The sequence below is a fragment of the Galleria mellonella genome, unplaced genomic scaffold (assembly GCF_026898425.1).
Source record: "Galleria mellonella isolate WM207_F2 unplaced genomic scaffold, CSIRO_AGI_GalMel_v1 utg117, whole genome shotgun sequence".
Lineage (NCBI taxonomy): Eukaryota > Metazoa > Arthropoda > Insecta > Lepidoptera > Pyralidae > Galleria > Galleria mellonella.
The window spans coordinates 2,380,908-2,407,210 of record NW_026441980.1 but is presented as its reverse complement, the minus strand read 5'-3'; the positions used below and the strand labels follow the sequence as shown (position 1 = coordinate 2,407,210).

At 34.3% G+C, this 26,303-nt stretch overlaps 1 protein-coding gene across 1 annotated transcript; it reads right to left on the bottom strand.

Moving 5' to 3' along the window:
* On the bottom strand, positions 1-21,657 carry LOC113511762 (elongation of very long chain fatty acids protein 7-like). Its single transcript, XM_026895477.3, has 7 exons — positions 21,540-21,657; positions 7,308-7,376; positions 6,499-6,686; positions 5,805-5,882; positions 4,227-4,316; positions 3,663-3,872; positions 1-3,042 (listed from the first exon to the last, which is right to left on the bottom strand). Exons 2-7 carry the CDS (start codon positions 7,360-7,362, stop codon positions 2,614-2,616), a joined length of 1,050 nt encoding a protein of 349 aa, XP_026751278.1. The 5' UTR covers positions 7,363-7,376; positions 21,540-21,657; the 3' UTR covers positions 1-2,613.
* Between the last annotated feature and the right edge of the window lie 4,646 nt (positions 21,658-26,303).

The window sequence follows — 26,303 nt, the reverse complement described above, 5'->3', positions numbered from 1 at the left end:
ATCGTAATTTGGTGTCGTTAGAAACTTAGTAGAATTTTTGAAAATTTGAATTAAATCTATTTATTTACAAAGCGTATGCAGTTTAAAAATAATAACAGTTGCTAGGTAGTAACACCACAACACACTGACAATTTCACAATATTTTACGCGTCCCATTTCACAAACAATTCAATACTTATTAGTTGAAGTTTCTTGTTACATGTTTATTTTGTCATTACGCAATTTGTTTTTACAAAGATATATGTTGAATTAAAAATTATATAACACTAAAACTTAATATTGTGTTGGTCCGATTAGTACAAGTATAGTCGAATATCAATAATAGTAAACAGAGAACGAATTGTAAGCAATTATTTAACTAATGAAAAACATCTTCTCGGATACTTAACAGTTATAATTATATTAAAAATTAAATAATGAAAATAGCCATGTGGTCCCGGCATAGAATAGGCCACCCCCCTTCCTTTCCCGTGGGTGTCGTAAGAGGCGACTAAGAGAACTTAGAGTGGAGAGATGGGCAGCAGTGTCCCTCTTAAAACATCTCCCAAAGCCTAACTGCGGTTGCCTACTTGCCTGCCAAGCGTGGCGTCTACTGGCAAAACTCCCCTTATGAGGAAGGCTTATGTTCAGCAGTGGACAGTTAAAGGCTGAAATGATGATGATGAATTTTCAAAGTTAATAAAAGCCTTACTTCCTAAGACTCTTGAGGATTCAGGTGTTATTGTTCTGTACTCTGTAAATTCACTGCCATATCCCATCCTTCAAACCGAAACACAGCCAAGCACAACTATTAAAAATATGTATATTTTGGTATTTTTACGTTTAGTGTCCGTGAAAATTTTGCCTCAAAGTAAGAACTTGGAAACAAAACTAAGAAATTTAGTTAGTGACATACCTATTACTAAATAAGAACAAATAACTATTGTGACTTATTATCCTCTATATTAGTATCCTTGAAAAAATTACAAATTATGAATTGGGATTCTAAAAATTTATACACTAAGATAAGAAAAATTAGTTATAAGTAATAACTAATATAAAAATAATGACAAAGTTTTAGTTAGTTTTAACAGCCATAATTACTAGTATGAATTAATAACAGTTTAATTAAAATCACACAAAAGAGATTTTTTTAATCTAAAAATTAAAAGAAACTAAACTGATTTTAATCGAGGAGGGAATAATGTAAATTATTATTGTACTACTAAATACAAACTACAAGATAATTGAACTATTTAATATTACTAAGAGAGAAAGTTCTAGTCAAGCAATTAATTCATTAAAGAAGAAATTAATGTTTTTCCAATTTTCATTGCAAATTAAAATCTACTTTGAAATTTTAAGCTTTTTTCTATATAGTTAATAGCAAAGGCATTCATGTAGTTAATCTTACAAACTAAATTACAATTAATTGTGCGATTGGCAATTATTATAAATATTTATATATATTTTTTCCCGGTAAAGCGTTTATTCTCACTTTTAAGGTTTAAATTGTTTCAACAGCGTAAAATTCATTTGCGATTATAAACTACGATATGCCAACGTTTTAGAATTTGTCCTGTAACTTGATCATTTTTGGAATTCAAATAACAACGAGACATGGGCAAGAGCTCTTTCGAATTTTATCTAATTTCATTGATTTTTATTACTCATTATCCAACCCAGTTATTAGCAGTGAATTTGGATTACATGTCAAAATAAATTAACATATCAATCAAGTTTAATAATTAAAGCAATGCTATATTACTCTAGTAATTTAATAATCTTAAAAACAATGCCAAATAAGCTAAATAAATCTATGATCAGCTTATAAATAGGGCTTTATATGTTTTAGATATATAATAAAATATAAATTATTTCTGACGTCCGTAATGAAAATAATATAAACCTAACGGATCAAATTAAATTAGACTTAAATTTAAAAATATTTACCAAATTAATAATTTAGATACCATTTTTTCCAATACAATTATAACTTCAGAGATCAATTGAAGGAAATATTTAATTGTAATCTACGAATATTAGGATTTCAAATTTAACGTGTATTCGTAATTCAATGCTACTATACAATATTTTCAATGTAATGGCAAAAACTAACCGAACTTTACCCGCTAGTTCATGAAAACTAATGCTTTCTACAAACTTATTTTAACTACCACATTGCTTGCCATTTTCGTTCAAACTAAAAATTTTGCACAAAAGGAAGAAAATATTTTAATAGCTAAAATAAATTTATGTTTATAAGGTTTAATATTTTTATGAATAAGGGGTTAATCTTTAGAGACAGCAATTCTACTTAACGCGCCATTTTTCTGATAATAATTCACTATCTTAGATTCCTGTTAAGAACCAAAGAACCAGTCAATCTTACCTAATCATAATTTTATACACTTATAATTTTAATGTATTCCTCCACGAATATAATTCATTACTGGACCCAAATGGAAAGAGCTCTTACTTGGAAATTATACTTGTAACTAAGTACAAACCTACGAGCACTTAAAATTACCCCTCCTTTCCTATGTCTTATATCTATTTTAAAACCGGCTTCATCAGTTCATCACAATCATCAGTCTCAATTGAACCATCCTAACCATAGTCTCTGAAAGCGAATCATTTAGCTATTATACTGTCGAAATCATACTCTGGACCGAAAGCAGCTTTAGCTGTGCGTCTTGTCATAAAAACTTTTCCGTCTTTCGTATAGTCACCACATCCTTTATTAACTTCATAGGGAATTTCTTCTAATTCTCCACTACTCTTGCAATCACGTTTGCTTACTCCGTTTTCCTCTAATTTATCTGGTGTTATTCCATTAGGCTTACAGATACCACTTGAGAATCCATTTCGAGTAGTTTGATCACTTTCAATTTTCTTCTCAGAGCCTTTTCTATTTTTGTAACTTTTAGCGTAGAAATTCAAGAAGAGTACAAGAAAGATTGTCACGTTAGCTGATATAAAGTAAGTAAATGGAGCAGCGTATTGGCATCGCGGTGAGAAATGTGTCCAGACGCAGTACAGGAGCATCAAAATGAATTGCGTCTAGAAAGACAAACGTTATATTAAATTTAAGATAAGGCAACAATCTCTTAGTAATTTTTAAAAATATGAATAAAAATTTGAGAAACATCATTATTTCTATGTATTTAAATAAATAGATATTGTAAAATTGATGTATGAATATAATTTGAAAATATAAGAATTGTTAAGTGACAAAATTTGAATTATTGAAGGATTGCACGCTTTAATTTTATATGCCTAGAAGAATGACTACTAGGTGTAGAAAACACTTGTTGTTAAATATTAGAATTGAAGATATAAAATTAAACGCTATTATCGTATTACCGATTTCAATTATATTTCAATTGACAGTTTTTCTTCAATTATTAGCAAATATATTCGCATTTAAATTTTTGCTATGGTACTTATTTTTATATGGTACTCCTTATTTATTTCTATTAAAATTTTGATTTAAATTTTTGGAAATTAAAGTTTCCATCGCAAATATTTCTGATAGGTACTGTTAGTAGAAAACTAAATTATTTATGGAATCTTTATGTAAAATTTTATATTTTTCGATCTAGTTGTTTAAAAAAAAAACTGATCTGTGGAAGCTTATCCAGTTTGCTTACATTTAAACGTTATTTCAATCAATAACTCACCAGTTGTAATTTAGTCACGTACTTCTTCCACCAAAGATACTTTTGGAATCTTGGTCCGAGACCAGATAGCAAATAATAAGTATACATGACCACATGCACTATAGAATTTAAGAGGGCCAATATTGCACCGTCGCCTGCTGCTGCAAATTTCAAATAACTCCAAGAATATAACGCCATTATCACGTGATGATAGACGTGGAGAAATGTTATCTGAAACAGATTGGATAGTTATTAAATTATATATATTTAAATAATTAAGGGGTCTATAATAAGGGCTTGTTGGAATTATAATTAAAGTTGATTGTAAATAGTTTATACCAATTAATGATCCATAAATCTTATAAATTAATATTAATAAGTATAACGCTATTAAGAGTTCCAATAATATTAGAATGTTGGAAAAAGTATACTATATGTTAACAAGGATTGTGTAAAATTAAAATATTTCGTTCTTAAATACCTAGATGCTAAGTTTATTAGATTTATTAAGTAAACATTACATCAAAATAATACTAAGAGAAACATTACAGGCCAGTCAAACTTATAGAGCAATCTTAAAGTTACCTGTTTTTCTTTTTTTCGTAGTACAAAAAATACTGTATCCAACAATTCAGTGAATTTTGCGAAGAAATACCACCAGCCTAGATCCATTAACTGTAATGTATAACAAAAAACAATATTAAGAATTATCGTATAGTTAAACTGATTAGTTATCAAATTAGAGAAATTGGACAACAAAGTTAATGGGATCAGAAGTTTAAAGTTTCACACACTGATTTTTCTAGTTTGATAAACAAGAGAAATCGGACAAGAAAATTCTTAAACCTCGAGATATTAACCGAGAAATTCCACAACCAAATGAAATCCTCAAAAAAATTAAATTTTTTTTAAGGAATTCATAAAAGAAAATTTATAAAAAAAATTGTTTAAAATTACTTAAAAGAAGAAAAGGTGGACAAACTATTAGCTTTATAACTTAGGTCATAGAAAATTGAAATGCCGGCGATATAAAACTCACAGCGTGTCCAATAAAATAACAAGTTTAGAATATTAAAGGAAATGGCATGTTTCTACAACAGGGCTAGCATATTTGCGAAATCACGAACACGGTGCCTTTTCAACCATAAAAAACTAGATATCTTGCTTTTAAAGCACAAGTCTCTGACAATATCTATACTAATATAGACAACAGAGTTCGTTTGTTTTAACGCCATAATTTTCGGCAAAAGAGTAGAATTAGAAAGGTTAGTTTTCTATTTGATAGCTCATTTATTGGGGAGAATTATATAATTAGGCTCACACTATTTGACATATTAATTAAAAAATCTATGAATTTATCTGAAGTATATATGCTACTTCGTTTGTCATGGGCGTTGTAAGGGAACATAATACTCCTAAAAGATCAACTAAAAACCAATTGCGGTTGCCAACCCGTCTGCTTAGCATGGTAACTCTTGACAAAATCTTCATTTATGATGGAAGTCTATGTTCAGGTGTGGACAGTTAACAGCTAATACGATACCAAAGTGACAATGGTCTAGTTACATAGCTCGAAGAATCGACAAACAATGGGGAAGAAAGTTTCTTAAGTGGCGACTCCGTACAGGCAAATACAGAGTAGGATAATCCCCCCACTAGAGGGGGGAAAGGGATTGTTAGTAATGGAGACTGAGAATTCCATTGCTAGCAATATACACAACCAAGTCGACCTCCTCGCGGTTCTCCCTGGAAACTATCATGGTTAATTTCTGATGAATTCATCATAATGGACTAACTGGCCTTTTTTCATTCTCATCTATCACCCTTCACTGGTGTTTCGCCAGCGTATACCGTTGGCGCAGGCGGGGTTACCATATCATTTTCACCCATAAAAAAAAATCCCCCCACTAGATGGAATGGTGACCACAAATGCATTGCAGCGAGTAAGTGGAGTTCTCGAATAATATTATTGTGTTACTTTTCAAATACTTGCCAGATTTTTAGGTGAAAAAATAAATTCACTGTACATCATAAATGATACAATAATAACTTTTTGTTTGATAGATTAAAGGTAAAATGGCAATTGGATAAGATCAAACTCGAAATTTGAATTATATCGAACTACTATAAATTGTTAATGGATACTTTAAACTTAATACTTACGGATGAGTTTTGATTGAAATGAGGATACCGGCATCCCGCATAAAGTATTCCGTCTTTGAATAGCTCCAGTTTAAATGCCTGAAAAGTAAACAGTTTTATTTAAGACGAGGTGGTGACACTTTGACCATATATAACTTAAAGTTCTGGAGTGATATTTCTTTATACCACTGAAGTGACTAACAAGCATACGGCCCGCCTTATGGTAAGCTGTTACCGTAAGCTATGAACGTCTCCATTACCAGCTAAATTACACGCGCGTTTATTAACCCTCTATCCCTTTTTTAAGAACCCCAAACTGCAATCTATTGGAAAAAAACCTCGATAGCTGAGCTCCCCTCATTCCATAACCTAAGCGAGTGGAGGAAAAAGTTTCTGAAACTTCTTGAGTGATATTTTTTATAAGCAATCGCAGCTTTTATTTAATGGATGAAGATGGAATGGTGCACCCTCTATGCTAACGGTGTACCAGTTGAGTAACGCGGCACCAGTGGAGGGTGAGATGTTGAGGATAAAGGCAGGTCAAAGGTGGAATGGCAACGCATTAGGGTATCATGGGCGACACTGTATACTCTATTATGTTCATGGTACTGTTCATGTTTATAGGCTACGGTTACCACTTTCCATCAGGTTGACAATCAACTTGTTTGCGATTCTAAGTTTCATAAAAAAAGTAAATATATTTAGTTTTACTCACTTTAGTACAAATTGCACTTGCTAAAAGTACTTGTGCTGCGTTGTAATATGCAATCAGCTTGTTCATTATTAAAGGCGGCCGGTTCTTCATGATCTTGGGTCCAACACGTATCACTATCAAGTATACGATCACCACTAACATTATGGGCACTGGACCGGACATCATGAACCAGGAATCCACTAAAGCGCCTGAAAGTTTTATATAGCAATGTTGTCAAAATAGTATATTGCCGAAATAAAAGTATAGGCGTTATATATTATAAAGAAATCTTTTTGTCTGAAGCTCTAGTCTTATAAAACTGATAGAGTATAAAAATACGAATACACATTTTTTTTTTTAAATTAGCATTCAGTATTATTAGTGCTCTTAGTTGCTGCATATGTTTTTAACTTTAATAAGCATAGATCCTGATGTATTATATAATTTTTAGGAGGTATTGTTATTTTATTATATTTTCGATATTTTATTAGGGGAACAGACAATTCTCAGAATTGAATAGATTATTAAATTATATTCTTCTTAACTAATATTCTCTAATATTATAAAGAAAGATTTTATTGCTTTTTTGGGTAAACTCAAAAAATACATAAAGAAAGCTATATTATCAACGAATAACTTGAGTTGATTTTATTAATAAAAAAAACCGTGTAGAGCCAGGGCAGTATGTTAACATTAAATATTTTTACACTTATATTAAAATAAGACAGCAATCAACAATTATCAGTAATCGAAACACGAATATTATAAAAACATTACCAATATAACTTTTAATACAACATTAAGATTACTATTAGATATAAATTACGTACTTTTACCAACTTTTAAGGAATCCAAATATTTGTCCATTTTTTCCAAATAACTCATGTCTGGATGTGGTTCTGGAAATGAGAAAAATGTTATTATTACATTAAGTATTCTTGCAACAAGATAAAAAGCTGAAATTAAGAAATAGAGATATTTCAAACAACATATGATGGAAATAATCTGCCATTTTAATTTTTCAACTTTTTAATATTGTTCGGCCAGTATTTTTTTCTTAATGTTTATCATTTATTCCATAGATAAATAATAATAACCAACGGATTTACAATACGTCGTCGTCGAAAGAGATTTATTAATATTAAATACTATCTATCCATTTCGTAGGTGTTTATTATTTTTTTATTTTCTTTCTTTTCATTATTTAATAGGCAAAGGGAACAAAGCCTATACAGCTTAGTCTGACGTAGGTAATAATTTTATTTATGGATTTCATAGCTAGATATTAAATTCAGCTGCTTGACTGTGTTCTTAACGAAAATATAAACAGAAAAAAAAATTTTGTTTATATTTTCGTCAAGACCAAAATGTTTATAATTTTTTAGTAAGTCTATAATGCATAAAATACGAGAATGAAACCTAATTGTATGCAAACTTCTTTTATCTTTGGTTCTAAGAATTAAAAAAAAATATTTTAAAATATAGTAACTACTGGCAAACCCTCTTAATAGGGGGAAGCCTATATTTAACTGTGAATAGTTAATGGTTAATATAATGATGCTATAAATATACAACATAATCATTTTACAAAAAGGATATTTTTATTTAATTTTATTTTATTTATTTATTTATTCTAATTCGATACATATAGCACGATTCAAGTATACACATCGATCTTACACAATGTGATGGCTTAACAACTAGAACATACTAAATCTTAAGATCAGACCAGAAAAATAAAAAAAGTACACTAGTTATTCTGTGAAACAAATAAGTGACAATAGCCACCTAGCAAAGTTAGTTTTTTACATCAAAATAGACAGTACGAAATGAAATGAAATGTATCTACTTTGTAACACCAACGCCAAGTTTTTTTTTACAATTTTTTTTTATGCAACTTAGAATGGCAAACAAGCTGACGGCCCACCTGATGGAAAGTGGTAACCGTCGCCTATAGACATGAACAGTACCATGGACATAACAGAGTAGGTATACTGTTTCGCCCATGATACCCCCCATGCGTTGCCATTCCTGAGGATTCAGATGTTATTCCTCTGTACCCTGTAAATTCACGCCATAACCCACCCTTCAAACCGAAACACAGCCATGCAATCACAACTGCTTCACGGTAGAAACACGAATGGGACAGAGGTACCCAAGCAATCGACTTTTGTACAAAGTAATATAATATAAGTAATACCAACAATTGAAACATATTATTAACAAATCGTATTACGTTATATTAAACTATATTGCATGAGCATAAGTTTCAATATTGAATTCCAGTAATGAATCCGACAATAAGAATTTTCAATAGAGTGACAGGAGATACTTAAGTCTGAGCCTTGTTAAGGCTATAGAAACATTTTTAAAATATATGACATTATAACAATGAATATAAGAAGCGGCATACAATTTAAATTGAAAAGCAAGTAGGTACATAGGTAGTAACAAATGGAAAAAAAGTATGTAGAGCACTCACAAGTAAGTGCTTACTCCTTTGTAAGAAAGAATATTAGATCAAAGCCTTTTGTTTAAAATCTAATTAGTCACAACAAGTAGGCAGTAATAAATGGCTGTATAGTATATATCATTTATAAGAAGTGCTTTTATATAGTTACTTTTATTATGACATACGGACTATATTATTCTAATACAGTGAACGGACGGAGGGAAAGATTTTTTTTTATGTATATAAAAAAAATATATTTACGTATGTATACTTCTGTCGCTATGTTTTAATGCGACAATCTTCATATCTTTTTCATATTGACTTTCTTATACATTTACTGTTTTTTTTTTTTCTGAGTTAAATATAATAATAGTTTATAATATATATGTCAAGGGGGGAAAGGAATTGTTACTAATGGGGCTAACTGCCCCATTGCTAGCAATACAATCAGGTCGACCTCCACGTGGTTCTCCCTGGAAACCATCATGATTGATTCTAGTGCAATTTGTCACGATGGGCTAACTGACCTAGTAAATTCACGCCATATCCCATCCTTTTTGTGGTCTTCTTTATAATGATAGTGGATCGTCGTTGATGCTCTTCTTCGCGATTCAGATCCTTGCAATGTGTCTCCATCCACTTCTTTTCACAGCCAAGCGAGAGCACTCCACAATAAACTAACTTAGGATACAGTGTATGTTTTATCTTAACAGGTCATCTAAGAAGTCCACGCGTACGAAGTCGCGGGCAAGAGCGAGTGTTAGATAAATATGTATGATGATTTATGTCCAACATTTTATAGTGTGAAGAAAGTTTTAGTTGATTCGCAATGTCAGCTCTCCATTTGCGACCTACTGTTGATACTCGGTCAATATGTTTATTGTGAAATGATGGTTTAATGGCGTATGGATGGATCGAGAATAGGCAGTGGAAAGTCATTTTAGATTTGCATTAACTACCTGTCAATTTCTAGGTTTACTTCTAGCTATTGGGTTAAAAGTTAACCTAGAAATAAATAGAGACATTTTAAGCACGCTATCGGAATTTAACCGCCTAAAAATTTTCTTCGAAACGTCTATACTCGTAATAAAGAAGCAGCAAACTATTTATAATTACTCCTCTCCATCCAAAGGTTGCCTGGAAGAGATCGCTTCTAGCTATAAGGTCGCCCATTGTTTTCTCAATAGTCAATAGTCATTTTTTCCATTACCGCTCATTCGGAACGCAATTTCATAAGAAAAAGAAGCAGGTTCTCACTTCGGTCGTATTTTATTATGTTTATTATCTACCTCAATTAGATTTTTTTTTTATCTGAAAGGATAAATTTGCAGATTGGTCGCAATATAATAATGCCTTCAGGGCACTGTTAGGGCTACCTAGTCACTGTAGTGCGTCACACATGTTTGCACGAGTTCGTACGGATGATTTTTACGCAATACGGCGCAAACCAATTGTTTCGCTGTTGGGTAGGGTGCGTGTTAGCTCAAACAGTGTCCTGAAGACAACTGCTGATAAAATAAACTGTCCTATCCTAAAATATTGGGTGGGACAGGTTGTCAATGCAAGATATACTATGCAACTAACATAGGTTAAGTCAATTTATAACTAATAAAATGGGGGGCCTTATGTGGTATAGAAATTTTATCTCAGTTGGTTAAATAGTTCTATTTTTTAAATCAAAATAAGTATTTCTGTCACAAGTGAAGTCTTTTTTTTTTTTTGCAGAATAAAATCCTAAATTTTTAAACAATTAAATTCGATAGAAAGATATACTAAGATACTGTGCCTAATATAGGAACACTAGATAATACTTTTTATCGATTATAGATTTGTCATATCTAATTGATAGGTGTATAAATAAAATACATTTCTAATGATAATTTAAATAACATGTTCATATTTATAAACGACGGTTACCACCTTCCGTCAGGTGGGCCATACCATCAGTTTACCATTCATGTTACATAAAAAAATCTGTGTTATTGATTTTTTTTTTATATTAAAAACGATTGATTGATTTTAGGAGTACGCTTAAACTGTAACCCATTTATTCAAGGAGGAGAGGGATTGTTAATAATGAAATTTAATAACTCCATTGCTAGCAATATACCCTATCAGGTCGAGCATCACGCGGTTCCCCCTGGAAACCATAGTGGTTAATTCTTGTTCAATTGATCACTATAGGCCAACTGACCTGCCTTCATCTTCGCTATCCAGACTAACAATATAACAATCACAATATTTTCTAGGGGGAATCGCGTGGAGGTCGACCTGAGAGGGTATATTGCTAGCAATGGTATTGTTAATTCCCATTACTACCAATCCCCTTTCCCCCTACTAGTAATGTATTATATTATCTGTGCTCAAAGCCAAACTGCGGTTGCCAATCAGCCTATCAAGCGTAGCAACTACATACATAGCAATAGGGGGGAAAGGGATTGTTAGTAATGGAGTCTAACTAACCTATTGCTAGCAATACAGCCTATCAGGTCGACCTCCACGCGGTTCCCCCTGGAAACCATCGTGATTAATTCTAATGGAATTCGTCGCGATGGGCTAACTGACCTGCTTTCATCGTCACTTATCATCCCTTACTGGTGCCCCGCCAGCGTATACCCTATCGGTATCGTATAAAATAAATAATAATAAACTTAACAATGGTTACTAAAAAAATAAGAAAAATGTGTAGTATTATATTCATTATGTCTCATCAAAATTTATAACTTTTTAATTATTATAGATGTGTGTATGTATTATATATATATATATATATATATATATATATATATATATATATATATATATATATATATATATATGTGTGTGTGTGTGTGTGTGTGTGTGTGTGTGTGTGTGTGTGTGTGTGTGTGTGTATGTATGTATTTTGCATATATAAAAACAGATCAATTGTTATTACGCAAATGTGAAAACGAATAAATGACGTTATCAACAGTTGCAGTTGCTTTGTCTACCCCTTTAGGGACAACAGTCATGAGCATATTTATTAAAGAACTTGCCTTGATATCTAAAGCCTTTACCCATACAAATCAATACATAAAGAATCCTATGTATTGAGTTAGGATATAACCTATTCGTGTATAAAATTTCATTAAAATTCGTTCACTAGTTTTTGCATAAAAGAATAATGCGACTCACCTGATGGTAAGTGACTACCGCCGCCAATGGTCACCCACAACACAAACGGCATTGCAGGTGTGCTGCCGGCCTTTTAAAAAGGGATATGCTCTTTTCTTGAAGGTTGTGTTGTCGTATCGGTTCGGAAATACTGCTGCTGGAAGTTGATTCCAAAGAGTGGTTGTGCGTGAAAGAAAGTGCCTTGAAAAACGCACGGTGGGGAACCACCACTAGTCCAGATGATTGTTATGAAATTTTAGTTTATAGCGGGTTGTACGATGGTGAAAATCAGCAGCAGGTATCAATCCGAACAATTCCTTAGAGCACTCGCCATGATAAATTCGACGAATAGTTCTACTGACGAAGCCGCGGGATAGTGTTAGTATTACTATGATATGTGACTGTATTATTTGTAAATATAAAGCAAACGTTAAGCAGATTGTTCCAAAAATAAACATTCCATCATGCTAATCAATATTTATGTATTTATAGAGTTTGACGTCATTATATTAGAAACTAGCCGGTGGTAAGACCGTAACTACCATCAATCGTGGGGAGAAGGGAATAATAATAATAATACAATAATAATCCATAGAAGTACAATTATATTACAGCGACATTTAACGCTTCCGTTTAAGGTATATTCATATAACATCTAAAATATAAACATAAGTACAAAATGTTGGGGGGAAAGGGATTGTTAGTAATGGAGACTGAGAATCCTATTGCTAGCAATATACCCAACCAGGTCGATCTCCTCGCGGTTCTCCCTGGAAACTATTATGGTTAATTCCTGATGAATTCATCATGATGGGCTAACTGACCTGTTTTCATTCTCATCTATCACCCTTCACTGGTGCTCCGCCAGCGTATCCCGTTAGCGCAGGCGGGGTTACAATACCATTTTCACCCATCAAAAAAAAAAGTTGAAAATGTATATAATTTTTTATTTTTTATTTTACTTTATATATATTTTCTATTATTAGCAATGAAGATTAGTAGTACCATTGCTAGCAATATACCCTTCCAAGTCGATTTCTTCGCGGTTCCCCCTGGAATCCATCGTGCTCAATTCCAAGTGAATTCATCACGATGACGGTACTGATGTGCCTTTTTATTTTCACCTATCATTTCTTACTGGTACCCCGCCAGTAAGAAATGATAGGTGAAAATAAAAAGGCAGATCAGTACAGTTACATCTTCACACATTGAAAAAAAAACTTGCATCAACCATCGACTACTAAGAGTCGACACTGCTCTTATCTTGACGAAATTGGAAAATGAATGGATGGACTACTATTTGTTATTCTTTCATGCAAAAACTACTTAACAGATTTGAATGAAATTTGGTACACGAGTAGGTTATATCCTAATTTAGTACAAAGGATTCTTTATATTATACTGATTTATACAGGCGAAGCCGCAGAATGTAAGTAATAAATCCTATAAAAGTATATATATGAGAGAGAGGAGTATGCACGTCCTAACCTTCCATTCCGAACGACTGTTTGCCGCACTGCGTCAACAAAACTCTAAACTGCAGTGGAAAGTTCACCGTAACCTTTTCAATGGAAATAACTTTGTCCTGGAAATATTACGTAAGTGGTTTGATACCTTCTCAACCGACTTCAAAATGAAGCAGTTTCTCAGTTAGGTTGTACTTTTTTATGTTTTTTACCTCGCAACTCTATTGTAAACAGATATGGAAAATTATCTTTTTATCTGAAAGGATAGACTTACAGATTGATCTTTTTTTTTTCATTTTTTTTTTATATACTGAGCTCATTCCACAACCTGAGTGTTCGTGGGAAGAAACATCTCTGAAACCGCGCAGGACGCGACCATTGTGGCTGTAGGACATGAGGATGAACTCCCTGTCGATGGCGAGCCGTACGATGGTAGAAAGTGGCTGTGGGCATCATATTGAACAAGTCCTCTGAGCACAATCCATTGTATAGGTAGTAGAACACGCAGAGTGAGGCAAAATCTCTCCTAAGACTTAAGGGTTCGATACCGCCTGTGAGCCTGGGATCATCGACAATTCTCATAGCTCGTCGTTGCAACAAGTCAAAAGGTTCAAGTTGGTATTTTTTTAATGGGTGATAATGGAATGGTAACCCTACCCGCGCTAACGGTATACACCGGCGAGGCACCAGTGAAGAATGATGGGTGAGAATGAAGCAGGTCAGTTAGCCCCTCGTGATGAATTTAACAAAAAATTAGTCACGATGGTTTCCAGGGGGAACCACGTGGAGGTCAACTTAATAGGGCATATTGGTAGCAATGGGCCTGTCAAACTCCAAACTCCTTTCCCCCCCTCAAGCTGGTATTTAGGTATAAATGGTATAAAATAACATACATAATAATATTGACACCCTATATATATATTTTTTTTCAATTTGACGGAACTATTTATACAATGTAAATAGTTGGTCAATATTAACATAATCTCAATTCATCGTGATTGTTCTTCATTGGAATGTGCCTTTGAATAATCTTAAAGGTCACTGAAATCATTACTCGTGGCTACTACTTAGTTAGTTAGTTAGTTTTTTTTTATACAACTTAGAATGGCAAACAAGCTGACGGCCCACCTGATGGAAAGTGGTAACCGTCGCCTATACACATGAGCAGTACCATGGACATAACAGAGTATACTGTTTCGCCCATGATACCCTCCATGCATTGCCATTCCTGAGGACTAAGGTGTTATTCATCTGTACCTTGTAAATTCACGCCATATCCCACTCTTCAAACCGAAACACAGCCATGTAAACACAACTGCTTCACGGTTGAAATACGAATGGGACAGAGGTACTCAAGCAATCGACTTTTGTATAAAGTCTCCCTCTGGTAATAAGTTAGTTTGATTTTCAGACATATAGATAGGTACCCTTAATTGTTTCTTTCAATCATCATATCAGCCTTCAACTCTCAAGATGCTGAACATAAGCTTCCCCCGTGGGGGGTTTTTCCAGTAGTTGCCATGTTTAACAGGCGAGTTGGCAACTGCAGTTAGGCATTGATATTTTAAGATGAACAGTGTTGCCCATCCCTTGCCCTCCCTTAGTCGCCTCTTACGACACCAACGGGATAGGAAGGGGTGGCTTATTCTATGCCGGGACCACACGGCACAGCAAAACTTATTATAAATACAATTATAAGAAAATATTACACTGAGAAAACAATGGGCGGCCTTATCGCAAAAAGCTGTCTCTTCCAGGCAACCTATGGATGGAGAAGAGTAAATATAAACAGTTTGACTGGAGGCACGAAATTTTAACCGACTATAAAAAAGGAGAAAACTCTAAATTCGTATGGTTTTCAAAAATGATTGCACCAAATTGGATGTAGTTTTCACAATTGTATTCCTAAACGTTTAAAAACTTTTTGGTCTTAAAACTTTTTATCATTTCGAAAAAAACGCAATATTTTTCGAGTCGTCTTACTTTAGAAAAAGAAATGCCGGTCAAGTGCGAGTTGGACTGTCGCAATGAGAGTTCCGTACAACATCATCAACATCAAAAAAATGTTTTGCGAAATAACTATATATTTACGGTTTACGGATTTTTTCCTTTATTTGTGCTACATGACATTGCTTCTTGTCAAATTTCATAATTCTAGGTCAACTGGAAGTATTCCAGTATAGGTTTTGATTCCCTTTGCGAAAGTAAAAATATGCAATATAAATGGAACATAAACGGCCGTATCTTTTGACTGCGTCGATTTAGAAGCTTGATTTTTTCACTGCTTTAAGAGAATGCAGACCTGAGTGTATGATATTAATTTCAACTTGATACCTACACGCGTTCCTAAAAAAAGGATCTCGACCGACAAATGGACGGACGGATGGACGGACGGACAACGAAGTGATCCTATAAGGATTCCGTTTTTTCCTTTGAAGGTACAGAATTCTAAAAATATCTTGGGATGCTAATGATTTTCAAATCAACCTGTACATATTTTTTAAAGTAGCAAGGCCATAAAAAAGGTCACATTCGAATGTAAAACATCTTATATACCACTAACCAAACAATAGATCCGTGTCAAAGGATCAAGTAATTCAACACGAGGTTCGGAAATACTGAACAATACAATTACTCGGTCACTTGACGACTTGATTCGTAATGATGTCTGTGTTAGAGGGGTGTTGTAAGTTTGACGTGTCTGTGTGTCTACGACATCGTAGCTCCTAAACGAATGGCCTGATTATGATGCAGTTTTTTTTTAAGTTAACGTCATCGTGATAGTTCATAGTTTACGAAACTCTGTTCATGCGTTTCGAGGGTTACTTAAAATTTTTAAATGTTTTATTTTATTTGTATTAAATGACATTTTTTTTAATTCAATAAAAAAAACGATTTCAATAGTGGCAAATCCATTATTTTTATTATTTCTAATACAAAATTCAACTACTAAAACGGTGTCCTCTACCAGTCAACCATTGGGCAAAGCGGGAAATAAGTACCTAGGCAGGGCATTATTGAATTCAAGAGAAATAATCTAATACTTGATATATTTATATAATATAAACATACACACAATTATAAACATAATTACATAAATAAATATATAACAAATAAATACAATATTACTATATAAAACAATTAACTGTAATAGAAGAGCATATAGCAATCTATGACTCTAATACCGATGAGTAATGAATAAAAAGAATGAGTAACCAGCAAGATTAAGTTTAAACGGAAAGTGATTTTTCTAAGTAATAAATTTATATATACGAAATAGCAGGTAAACAGTTAGTCCTATATATATATATATATATATATAAATAGATTCATCGTATGGTCCCGGCATAGAATAGATCACCCCTTCCATTCCCGTGAGTCTCGTAAGAAACAACCAAGGGAACGTAATGGTCAGTAGTTGGGCAGCACGGTTCTTTTAAAGTTTTAGCCCCGCCTGCGCTAACGGGATACGAGTACGCTGGCGGAGCACCAATGAAGGGTGATAGATGAGAATGAAAACAGGCGAGTTAGCCCATCATGATGAATTCATCAGGAATTAACCATGATAGTTTCCAGGGAGAACCGCGAGGAGGTCGACCTGGTTGGATATATTGCTAGCAATGGGATTATCAGTCTCCATTACTAACAATCCCTTTCCCCCCGGTAAATGTGTTAAGTTATTAAAAGTAAAGAATTAACCTTTCCAGGGTTCATCCCTGGAAGAGCACAGCAATCACATTAATAAATATTTCATAAAGTACATAACAAAATTTTTATATATATATATATATATATATATATATATATATATATATATCGTTGATTAACATAAATACAATTCAATTTTCTCATTGAAAAATTCCTGCAGTGTATAATAACTTTTTGTAATTAAATATTTTTTAGAGCTATTTTAAACTTTTTAGAATCATTCTCACTTTTTAAGTTCATTGGTGTTTTATTGTAAATTCCATATGATGATGATATAAATAAATATAATATGAATATAAAAAATATAAATGCAATCAATTTAAAATAGCTACGTAATATTATTTCCATAATTAAACAATACTTCTGGGACTAAAGCCATCAAAACGTAATAATGGAATACCCTGACCTACATTTTTCGATTTATTCGTCTATTGTATAATAAACTAATTTCCTTCAAAATGCTGAGTGATGCAAAAAGGGCCTATTTAATTTATACTACACTAGCAATCCGCCCTGGCATCGCACGGGAATACCAAAAAAATAATTAGTACAGGGATACTACGAAGGGTACAGAGGAATAACACCTGAGTCCTCAGGAATGGCAACACATGGGGGGTATAATGGGCGAAACAGTGTACTCTGTTATGTTCATGGTACTGCTTATGTCTATAGGCGTGGGTAGTTTTTTTTTAATGGGTAATAATGGAATGGTAACCCCACCCGCGCTATAGGTATACACCGGCGGGGCACCAGTGAAGGATGATAGGTGAGGATGAAGCAGGTCAGTAAGCCCAACGTGACGAATTCAACAAGAATTGTTCACGATGGTTTCCAGGGGGAACCACGTGGAGGTCGACCTAATAAGGCATATTGCTAGCAATGGGGCTGTCAAACTCCATTGCTAACAATCCCTTTCTCCCAGGAAGAGGTAGTTCACTCTATACAAGGACCACACAGTGATCAATAAATAATATGATTTTCTTTAAATAAATCCTAAGTATTTATAATTTCACTCTTAGAACGTTTATTGTGAAAGGTTGTTGACTTATTATCGACTTGGTCGTATATGCCATAACAACATGTCGGGTTCAGCTGAACGACAGACGGAGCGATTATTCACGAAGCCGTACTTTAAGCCCTTTGTAGTATCTTAAATTATAACAACATTGGAAAACTCAGGACGTTGACTTTCCTTTTTCAACTTGCCGTATTACGCGGCTTTGTCTGCTTAAATCTATTCTAATTTTATGAAGAGGACATATTTGTATGTGTATTTTTAATGGATAAACATGGCAAGCGAATCCGACGATGGAATCGTCATGATTCCATCGACGGATCCACTTGCCATTTGTCTAGAGGCCCTGGAAGAGAATAGCCATAGAAACCCAATCAACAGAGATATAATAAATTATATTAGTACTAGCTTTTAGCCGTGACTTCGTCTGCATAATAAATATGCTCACTAACTAGGATAACTTTTATCGTATTTTCAATAATACTCGTATGTAGTACTATTTATCTGTAAAGGCTTTTACATCGCAGTAAGTCCCGATTGTGTATTTAAAATATGTGTAAACAACGTGAAAGTTTATAATTAACTAACTTTTATCATAATTATTAAAGTAAACAATTGACAGTTTTATATTATTTATTTATTTAACTCTTTATTGCACCATAAATAAAAATATACAATGACATGTGAATAATTCAAGTGAAATACAATAACATAAATACAGATTGAAATATACACATAAAGTTACAAAAGGCGGTCTTATCGCTAGGGCAATCTCTTACAGACAACCTTTGGTTAAAGGAGAACAGATAGAAATGGGCAGGTGGCGCAAGAGTGAATTATTATATATTATTTTTATTAAAGAGTATATTCCTTCCTAAAAGCCCGACAAACCATATGCAATTTCTCTGATGTTGTAAGTGTTTCTGGGCGACGGTTATCACTTACCATCGTTAGATGTAATAAGAATAAAGAAAATTATGTAAACTGCATTAAAATAACCTCTAATTTATCATTGAATTCGTCATGATGAGCTAACTGACCTGCCTTTTTATCCTCACCAAACATCCCTTACTGATGCCTCGCCAGTGTATACCGATAGCGCAGGCGGGGTTACCATTCTATTATCACCAATTAAAAAGAAAAACTACGCAACGGATTTTAACGCAGTTTTCATCAATAGATAAAATGATTCAAAAGGAAGGTTTATACCTATAGTTTAATATTGTTTTGTGTAAATTTGTTGAAATATGACGATAAGTGTTGAAGTCGTCGGAAGAAATAAAGTCGACTGAGAGCTTTTATCAAAAATGCTGCCTAAACCTTTTGAGATGCAACAAAACAATGTATGGTGGGATTGTTTCTCTTTTATAGATCTACAAAAAGATCCGCGATGGTGTATGTCTATCTTTTAATAACAGCTCACTATACCCACTTTATTCATATTCAACAAACTGGTGCAAGTCAAAAATGTTATTATATTTGCTCTACTACCCGTGCAAAGCCAGGATATGTTGCTAGTTATTAATAAGGCACAAATAAGAAAATCATTGTGTGGTCCCGGTATAGAATGGACCTCTCTTCCCATCCCGTGGGTGTCGTAAGAGACGACTAAGAGAGGGCGAGGAATGGGTAGCAGCAAATTCTAACTGCGGTTGCCAAGCCGCCTGCCAAGCGTGGCAACTACTGGCAAAACCCACTTATGGGAGAGACTGTGTTCAACAGTGGAGAGTTAACGGCAGTTACAATAACAACCTAATTATTATGTTATAAAGAACCGCAACTTGGCAACCTACAGCAATAGCTTCATTGATAATGACAGTTTAAAAGTGTTCGTAAATAAATCTATTTGAATAAATATTATTTGAAAGTAACAACCCTAATATTCATAGCAGGGTAAATATAGTAGATGACAGAATTAATCCAATTATTATTAAGATCAATTAATTGTTGAATTTGTTTTTGTGATTCACAAAAAATTACGATTTGAAAGTGCACGTAAACAAGTGTAATTGAATAAAGATGTTTTAAATATGTGACAACCCTAATATTCATAGCAGGTAAATATAGTAGATGACAGAATTAACCCAATTATTATTATGATCAATTAATTGTAAAATTTGTTTTAGTGGTTTATAAAAAATGAAGATTTGAAAGTGCACGTAAATAAGTCTAATTGAATAAAGATGTTTTAAATATGTGACAACCCTAATATTCAAGGGGGGAAAGGGATTGTTAGTAATGGAGACTGAGAATCCCATTGCTAGCAATATACCCAATCAGGTCGACCTCCTCGCGGTTCCCCCTGTAATATCATGATGAATTCCTGATGAATTCATCATGATGTGCTAACTGGTCTGTTTTCATTCACATCTTCACTGGTGCTCCGCCAGCGTATTTCGTTAGGGCAGGCGGGGTTACCATACCATTTTTACCCATTAAAACCCTAATATTCATAGCAGGGTAAATATGTTTAATGATAGAATTAATCCAATTATTATTAAGATCAATTCCTTGTTGAATTTGTTTTAGTGATTCATAAAAAATGACGATTTAAAAGTGCACGTAAACAAGTCTAATTGAATAAATGTGATTTAAATTTGAATTGGTGTAAACAAAACAAATTGGAACTTTTCAGCAGCTTATAGCTTTTTTTTTAATATGTAATATGTTTTACGGCTCAGCAAAATTTTGTGTTTGATACAAAAAGTAAAAGTTTTTTTTTCTTAATTACATAATTTCAAGTGACGAGACATCGTTTTAATAATTATCGTAATATTACGATTTGGCATATAAAAAAAAAGGATGACGTGGTAAAAATATGATTTAATATTTCTGCACGTAACATAGAGTTTAGAAATAATCAGAGAATTATGTGTGCCCTATATTTTTTTTAATATGACGAAGGTGGCAAATAATTATACAACCCGTCTGATGGTAATTTATGTTAATTTATTCGCCTAATACTTTTACAATTTTTTAAGTTCATTCTCACGAGTCACTGTATAAATAATAACTTATAGGTATTAAGTTATACCTATTTAATTAAAAAATAAACAAATTTAAAGTTATTATTCAATTTTTATTTTACTATTTTTTAGTTTCATACAGTAAAAGTTTGTTTTCAACCCCATTGTTTTATCAAATATTTGATGTAAATATTTAGTTGCCATTCATAACACTGATCGTAAACTCCGATAAGCCGAATTCTTTTTTTTCAGGCGTCCATTATTAACTTTTTAAAAAAGGAACAAATTCAAAAACAAAAACAATAGTACAGAATTCTCACCGTTCAAATTTCGAACTCGATGACAGGTAGCACAACGTCCGATTAAACTTAACGTCAGTTGGCCCGTAAAGCAACCGTGCGGACTTCGCAGTGTGCGGCTCAGCACTGCGGTAGTATCGACCGGTCGGCACATAAAATAAGCGGATAGCACGCGATGTAATACACCTAGGTTCTTTAAGACGCCTGTGTCGCCGGTCGCATTAATACATTTAAATTCCTAGACACAACGTATGACATAATATTCAGTCAGGAAATGACAGGAAGTGCTAACTAGTTATTGCATTTTTTCAATCAGCTCCAGTTAAAATGTTTCTTCGTAACTGTCATCTTACTACGAACTATATTTAGTCCGCACAGACAGATAGACTTACCTCTAAAAGATCACATTAGTAAAAACACAAGAAAAGACATTAAAATAAATATACACATTAGGAAAATAACGGGAAGCCTTATCGCTGAAAACGATCTCGTCTACATAACTTTTTTTTATAACACAGTGGGCAAACAAACATGCGGCTCACCTAATGGTCAGTGACTACCGCCGCCCATGATCACCCGCAACACCAACGGCATTGCAGGTGTGCTGCCGGCCTTTTAAAAAGGAATATGCTCTTTTCTTGAAGGTCATGATATCGTATCGGTTCGGAAATAGTGCAGATTAAATCACCGCAGGGTTAATTAGATATTGCCGGATATAAACCTCACATTTCATCTAACAGAAACGCATGCTAATACAGAAACTAGGTTATGGCCATACGGTCTAAATCTGATAGTATGTATAAATGAATAAGTATACTTTATTTATATTGTACAACATAGGGAATCATCGTCATATCAGCCTTTAACTGTTCACTGCTGAACATAAGCCTCCCCCTTGGGGGGTTCTGTTAGTAGTTGCCACGCTTGACAGACGGGCTGGCAACCGCAGTTAGGCTTTTAAGAGGGACGCTGCTGCTAATCCCTCTCTCTCTTCCTTAGTCGCCTCTTACGACACCAACGGGAAAGGAAGGGGTGGCCTTTTTTTTATACAACTTAGAATGGCAAACAAGCTGACGGCTCACCTGATGGAAAGTGGTAACCATCGCCTATAAACATGAGCAGTACCATGGACATAACAGAGTATACTGTTTCGCCCATGATACCCCCATGCGTTGCTATTCCTGAGGACTCAGGTGTTATTCCTCTGTACCCTGTAAATTCACGCCATATCCTACCCTTCATACCGAAACACAGCCATGGCCAATTTTATTCCGGGACCTCATGGCCAATGCAAGCGTGGTAACTACTGGCGAAATCCCCCCAATAATAAACTGCCAAAAGGAGTGATCCCATTCGTTGTAGCAGATTATGAAGGAGGCCTATTTTCAGCAGTGGACAGGTCAAGGCTGTTGTGATGATAATGACTAGGTTAGTAAATAGTTATTGTAGTATTATGGTTGCAGCACCAGATATATTTATTAGTTGTTGGTGATCAAACGTTGTCAATCTTAGTTGATACCGTCCTATGGCCATACAGTCTACATGTGATAAGTTATTATAGTTTATATACAGTTATAATATCAGAGATATCGTTGAATAATAACTACTGTATCATCATCTTCCTACCCTTATCCCAATTATTATTTGGGGTCGGCGTAATACGGTTTTATTCATATTACTAAAGGATTTGGCTTATAGTTTTACGACCGTCCACCTGACGTCAACCCTCTTTGGGAATAGCTACTATATATTGTATTGTAATTATTTCTCGCCATAAATACCTGGGAATCAAACCCATTATCCTCTGTATCGCTCGCTATACAAACCGCCTCATCGCCGCTAACACCGTCGCAAATCCCACGCGCGACAACAAACAGCGCGCTGGTGACGCAGTGCTGCTCACAACACAGTATGAACCGCGCTCTTGAAAAGAGCTACTTTTGAGTTTAAAACTCGGATGTCCGATATTTAAAAGTCGGATATCCCGGAATTTTAAACGTAAGTAAAGCTGACATAAATAATTACAATATTAAAGGTATCACTTATGCATTGCTGATCTCATGTTTTGTTAATGGATAATAATGGAATGGTTACCATTCTTTTCCCCGTCTTTACTAACGTATACACTGGCGGGGCACCAGTGAGGGATGATAGGTGGGAATAAAAATAGGTTAGTTAGCCCGTGATGAATTCACCTGGAATTCAGCACGATGGTTTCCAGGGAGGACCACATGGAGATCGATCTTGTTGAGCATATTTCTAGCAAATGGGACTGATAGTTCGCATTACTAACAATCCTTTCCCCTGCTGATCCCGTGGTATAATGATCTTGAGTCACTAAAGGCATCATTGTTGATCATTATAAGATGGATTTCTGGACACACAGTACTTAGTAAATAGAGACTAACAACCCTTATTGCTAGCAATTTTCACACAGTTTCCCCTGGTTGTTAAGGTGTGCTTAATTCTATTTTTAAACTCTCAACATAATACGAGAGGTGACGTAAGTTTAAAGCATTTATTATTGTATTCGTTTGTAGGGTCGTAACTCCCAAATGGATCACTTGATTAAAATGCAATTTAGGCGATTAAATTATAACGGCTACAATGTTATGGTTCATCATCATCATCATTAAATCAGCTATTAACTATCCATTGCTGAGTATAGGCCCCTTGGGGGGTTTTGACAGTAGTTCCCATGCTTAGCAGGTGGCAACTGAAGTTACGCTTTGGTGATGTTTTAAGAGGGATGCTGCTACTCATCTATCGATTATCCATCCATACATTAAACTCCCTTAGTTACTTCATATGACATATTCGACACCTACGGGAAGCCACCACGGCGTGACCCATTCTATGCAGAAACCATATGGCTATAGTATAACCATATTCTTAGGGTCATATCCTTTTAAATAATCAATAATTCGTTTTCGGAAACCATCATTTATAAACCACATCTATGTGACGATGGTAACTGTCTATATGCTCGGCGAAATGTAAGCATTTCGAGTGTTGTTCACCACAATGACTACATTCGACTAACTCCCCTCGCTACTTTTTTTTTATGAACTTCAGAATGGTAAACAAGCTAACGGCCCACCTGATGGAAAGTGGTAATCATCACCTACAAACATGAGCAATACAATGGACATAACAGAGTATATTGTTTCACCTATGATACTCCCCATGCGTTGCCATTCCTGAGGACTCAGGTGTTATTTCTTTGTACCCTGTAAATTCACTGCAATATCTCACCCTTCAAACCGAAACATAGCCCTGCAAACACAATTGCTTCTTGATAAAAACACGATTGGGATAGAAGTGCCCAAGCAAACGACTTTTGTACAAAGTCTCCCTCATTCGAGACTTACAGTTACTAGTCCAAGCCGTATAAAAATAATGTACATATATGCAATCTAAATTTGTTTGCTCTGAATAGAGTTTAAAAGCCTTTTTTGTTACCTGTAGGGTAATGACCGATACAATAAAATTAAATCGTTTTCATACGTTTAATTAGTTAGTTGTTTTATACATACAATGAATGTGTTTTTTTTTTTTATTTTCAACCTTAAAAAAGAAGGATTTTTGTTTAATGTTTGTTACCTCATAACTCCGTTCATTGTAAACCGTTTTGGAAAATTCTTTTTTTTATCTGAAAGGATATACTTATAGATTGGTTCTCTAGAAATTTCGTAAAAATAAAATGAATTGTTTAGTTTTCAAATCAAATTTATTGGTTTTGCAACCACGGTTTTTCTTCTATGGAACACATCCTCGCTATTTGATACGGATGACGGGATGCCTATTATATTGGAGGCGTTGTGTATATTTAAGGATAGAATACGAGTACAAGTTAGAGGGTATAGGGTAAGTAAGATAGACCTAAGACTGCTATTGAAGGGGAAAAGGATTGTTAGTAAGGCGGAGTATCAGTTCCATACATACATACATACATATCTGTCACGCCTGTCTCCCTTTAGGGTAGGAAGAAACAATGGAACGCCAAATGCTTCGATTCAAACAAACTAGTTCCATTGTCAGTAATTTACTCTGTCAGGTCAACCTCTACGTGGATACGTACTAGGGGAACCTGGAAACCATCGTGCTGAATTTCACGTGTATTTTTTTTTATGGATGAAAATGGTATGGTAACCCCGCCTGCGCTAACGGAATACGCTGGCTGAGCACCAGTGAGGGTGATAGATGAGAATGAAAACAGGCCAGTTAGTCCATCATGATGAATTCATCAGGAATTAATCATGATAGTTTCCAGAGGGAACCGCGAGGAGGTCGACCTGGTTGGGTATATTGCTAGCAATGGGATTCTTAGTCTCCATTACTAACAATCCCTTTCCCCCCTTTCACGTGTATTTATCACGATGGGCTAAATAACTTTCCTTTTCATCGTCACCTATCATCCCTCACTAATCTCGAGTGGGGAAAGGTATTGTTGGCAAAGGAGTCTAACTGACCCATTGCTAGCAATATACCCTATCAGGTCGACTTCCACGCGGTTCCCCCTGCAAACCATCGCGGTTTATTCTAGTGGAATTCGTCACGATTGGTTAACTGGCCTGCTTCATCCTCACCTATCATCTTTCACTGGTGCCCCGCCGGTGTATACCGATAGAACGGGTGGGATGACCATTCCATTATCACTCATAAAAAAAAAACTAACGGAGTTTTTTTTATACAACTTAGAATAGCAAACAAGCTGACGGCCCACCTGATGGAAAGTGGTAACCATCGCATATAGACATGAGCAGTACCATGGACATAACAGAG

Bases quoted from the DNA above. Each gene is read 5' to 3' on its own strand.
- LOC113511762 (XM_026895477.3), bottom strand. From the start codon at position 7,362: ATGAGTTATTTGGAAAAAATGGACAAATATTTGGATTCCTTAAAAGTT. The intron at 5,883-6,498 runs GTGAGTAAAACT...TTTACTTTTCAG, and splicing joins CAAGTGCAATTTGTACTAAA to GCATTTAAACTGGAGCTATT. The intron at 4,317-5,804 runs GTAAGTATTAAG...TATACATTACAG, and splicing joins ATTTCAATCAAAACTCATCC to TTAATGGATCTAGGCTGGTG.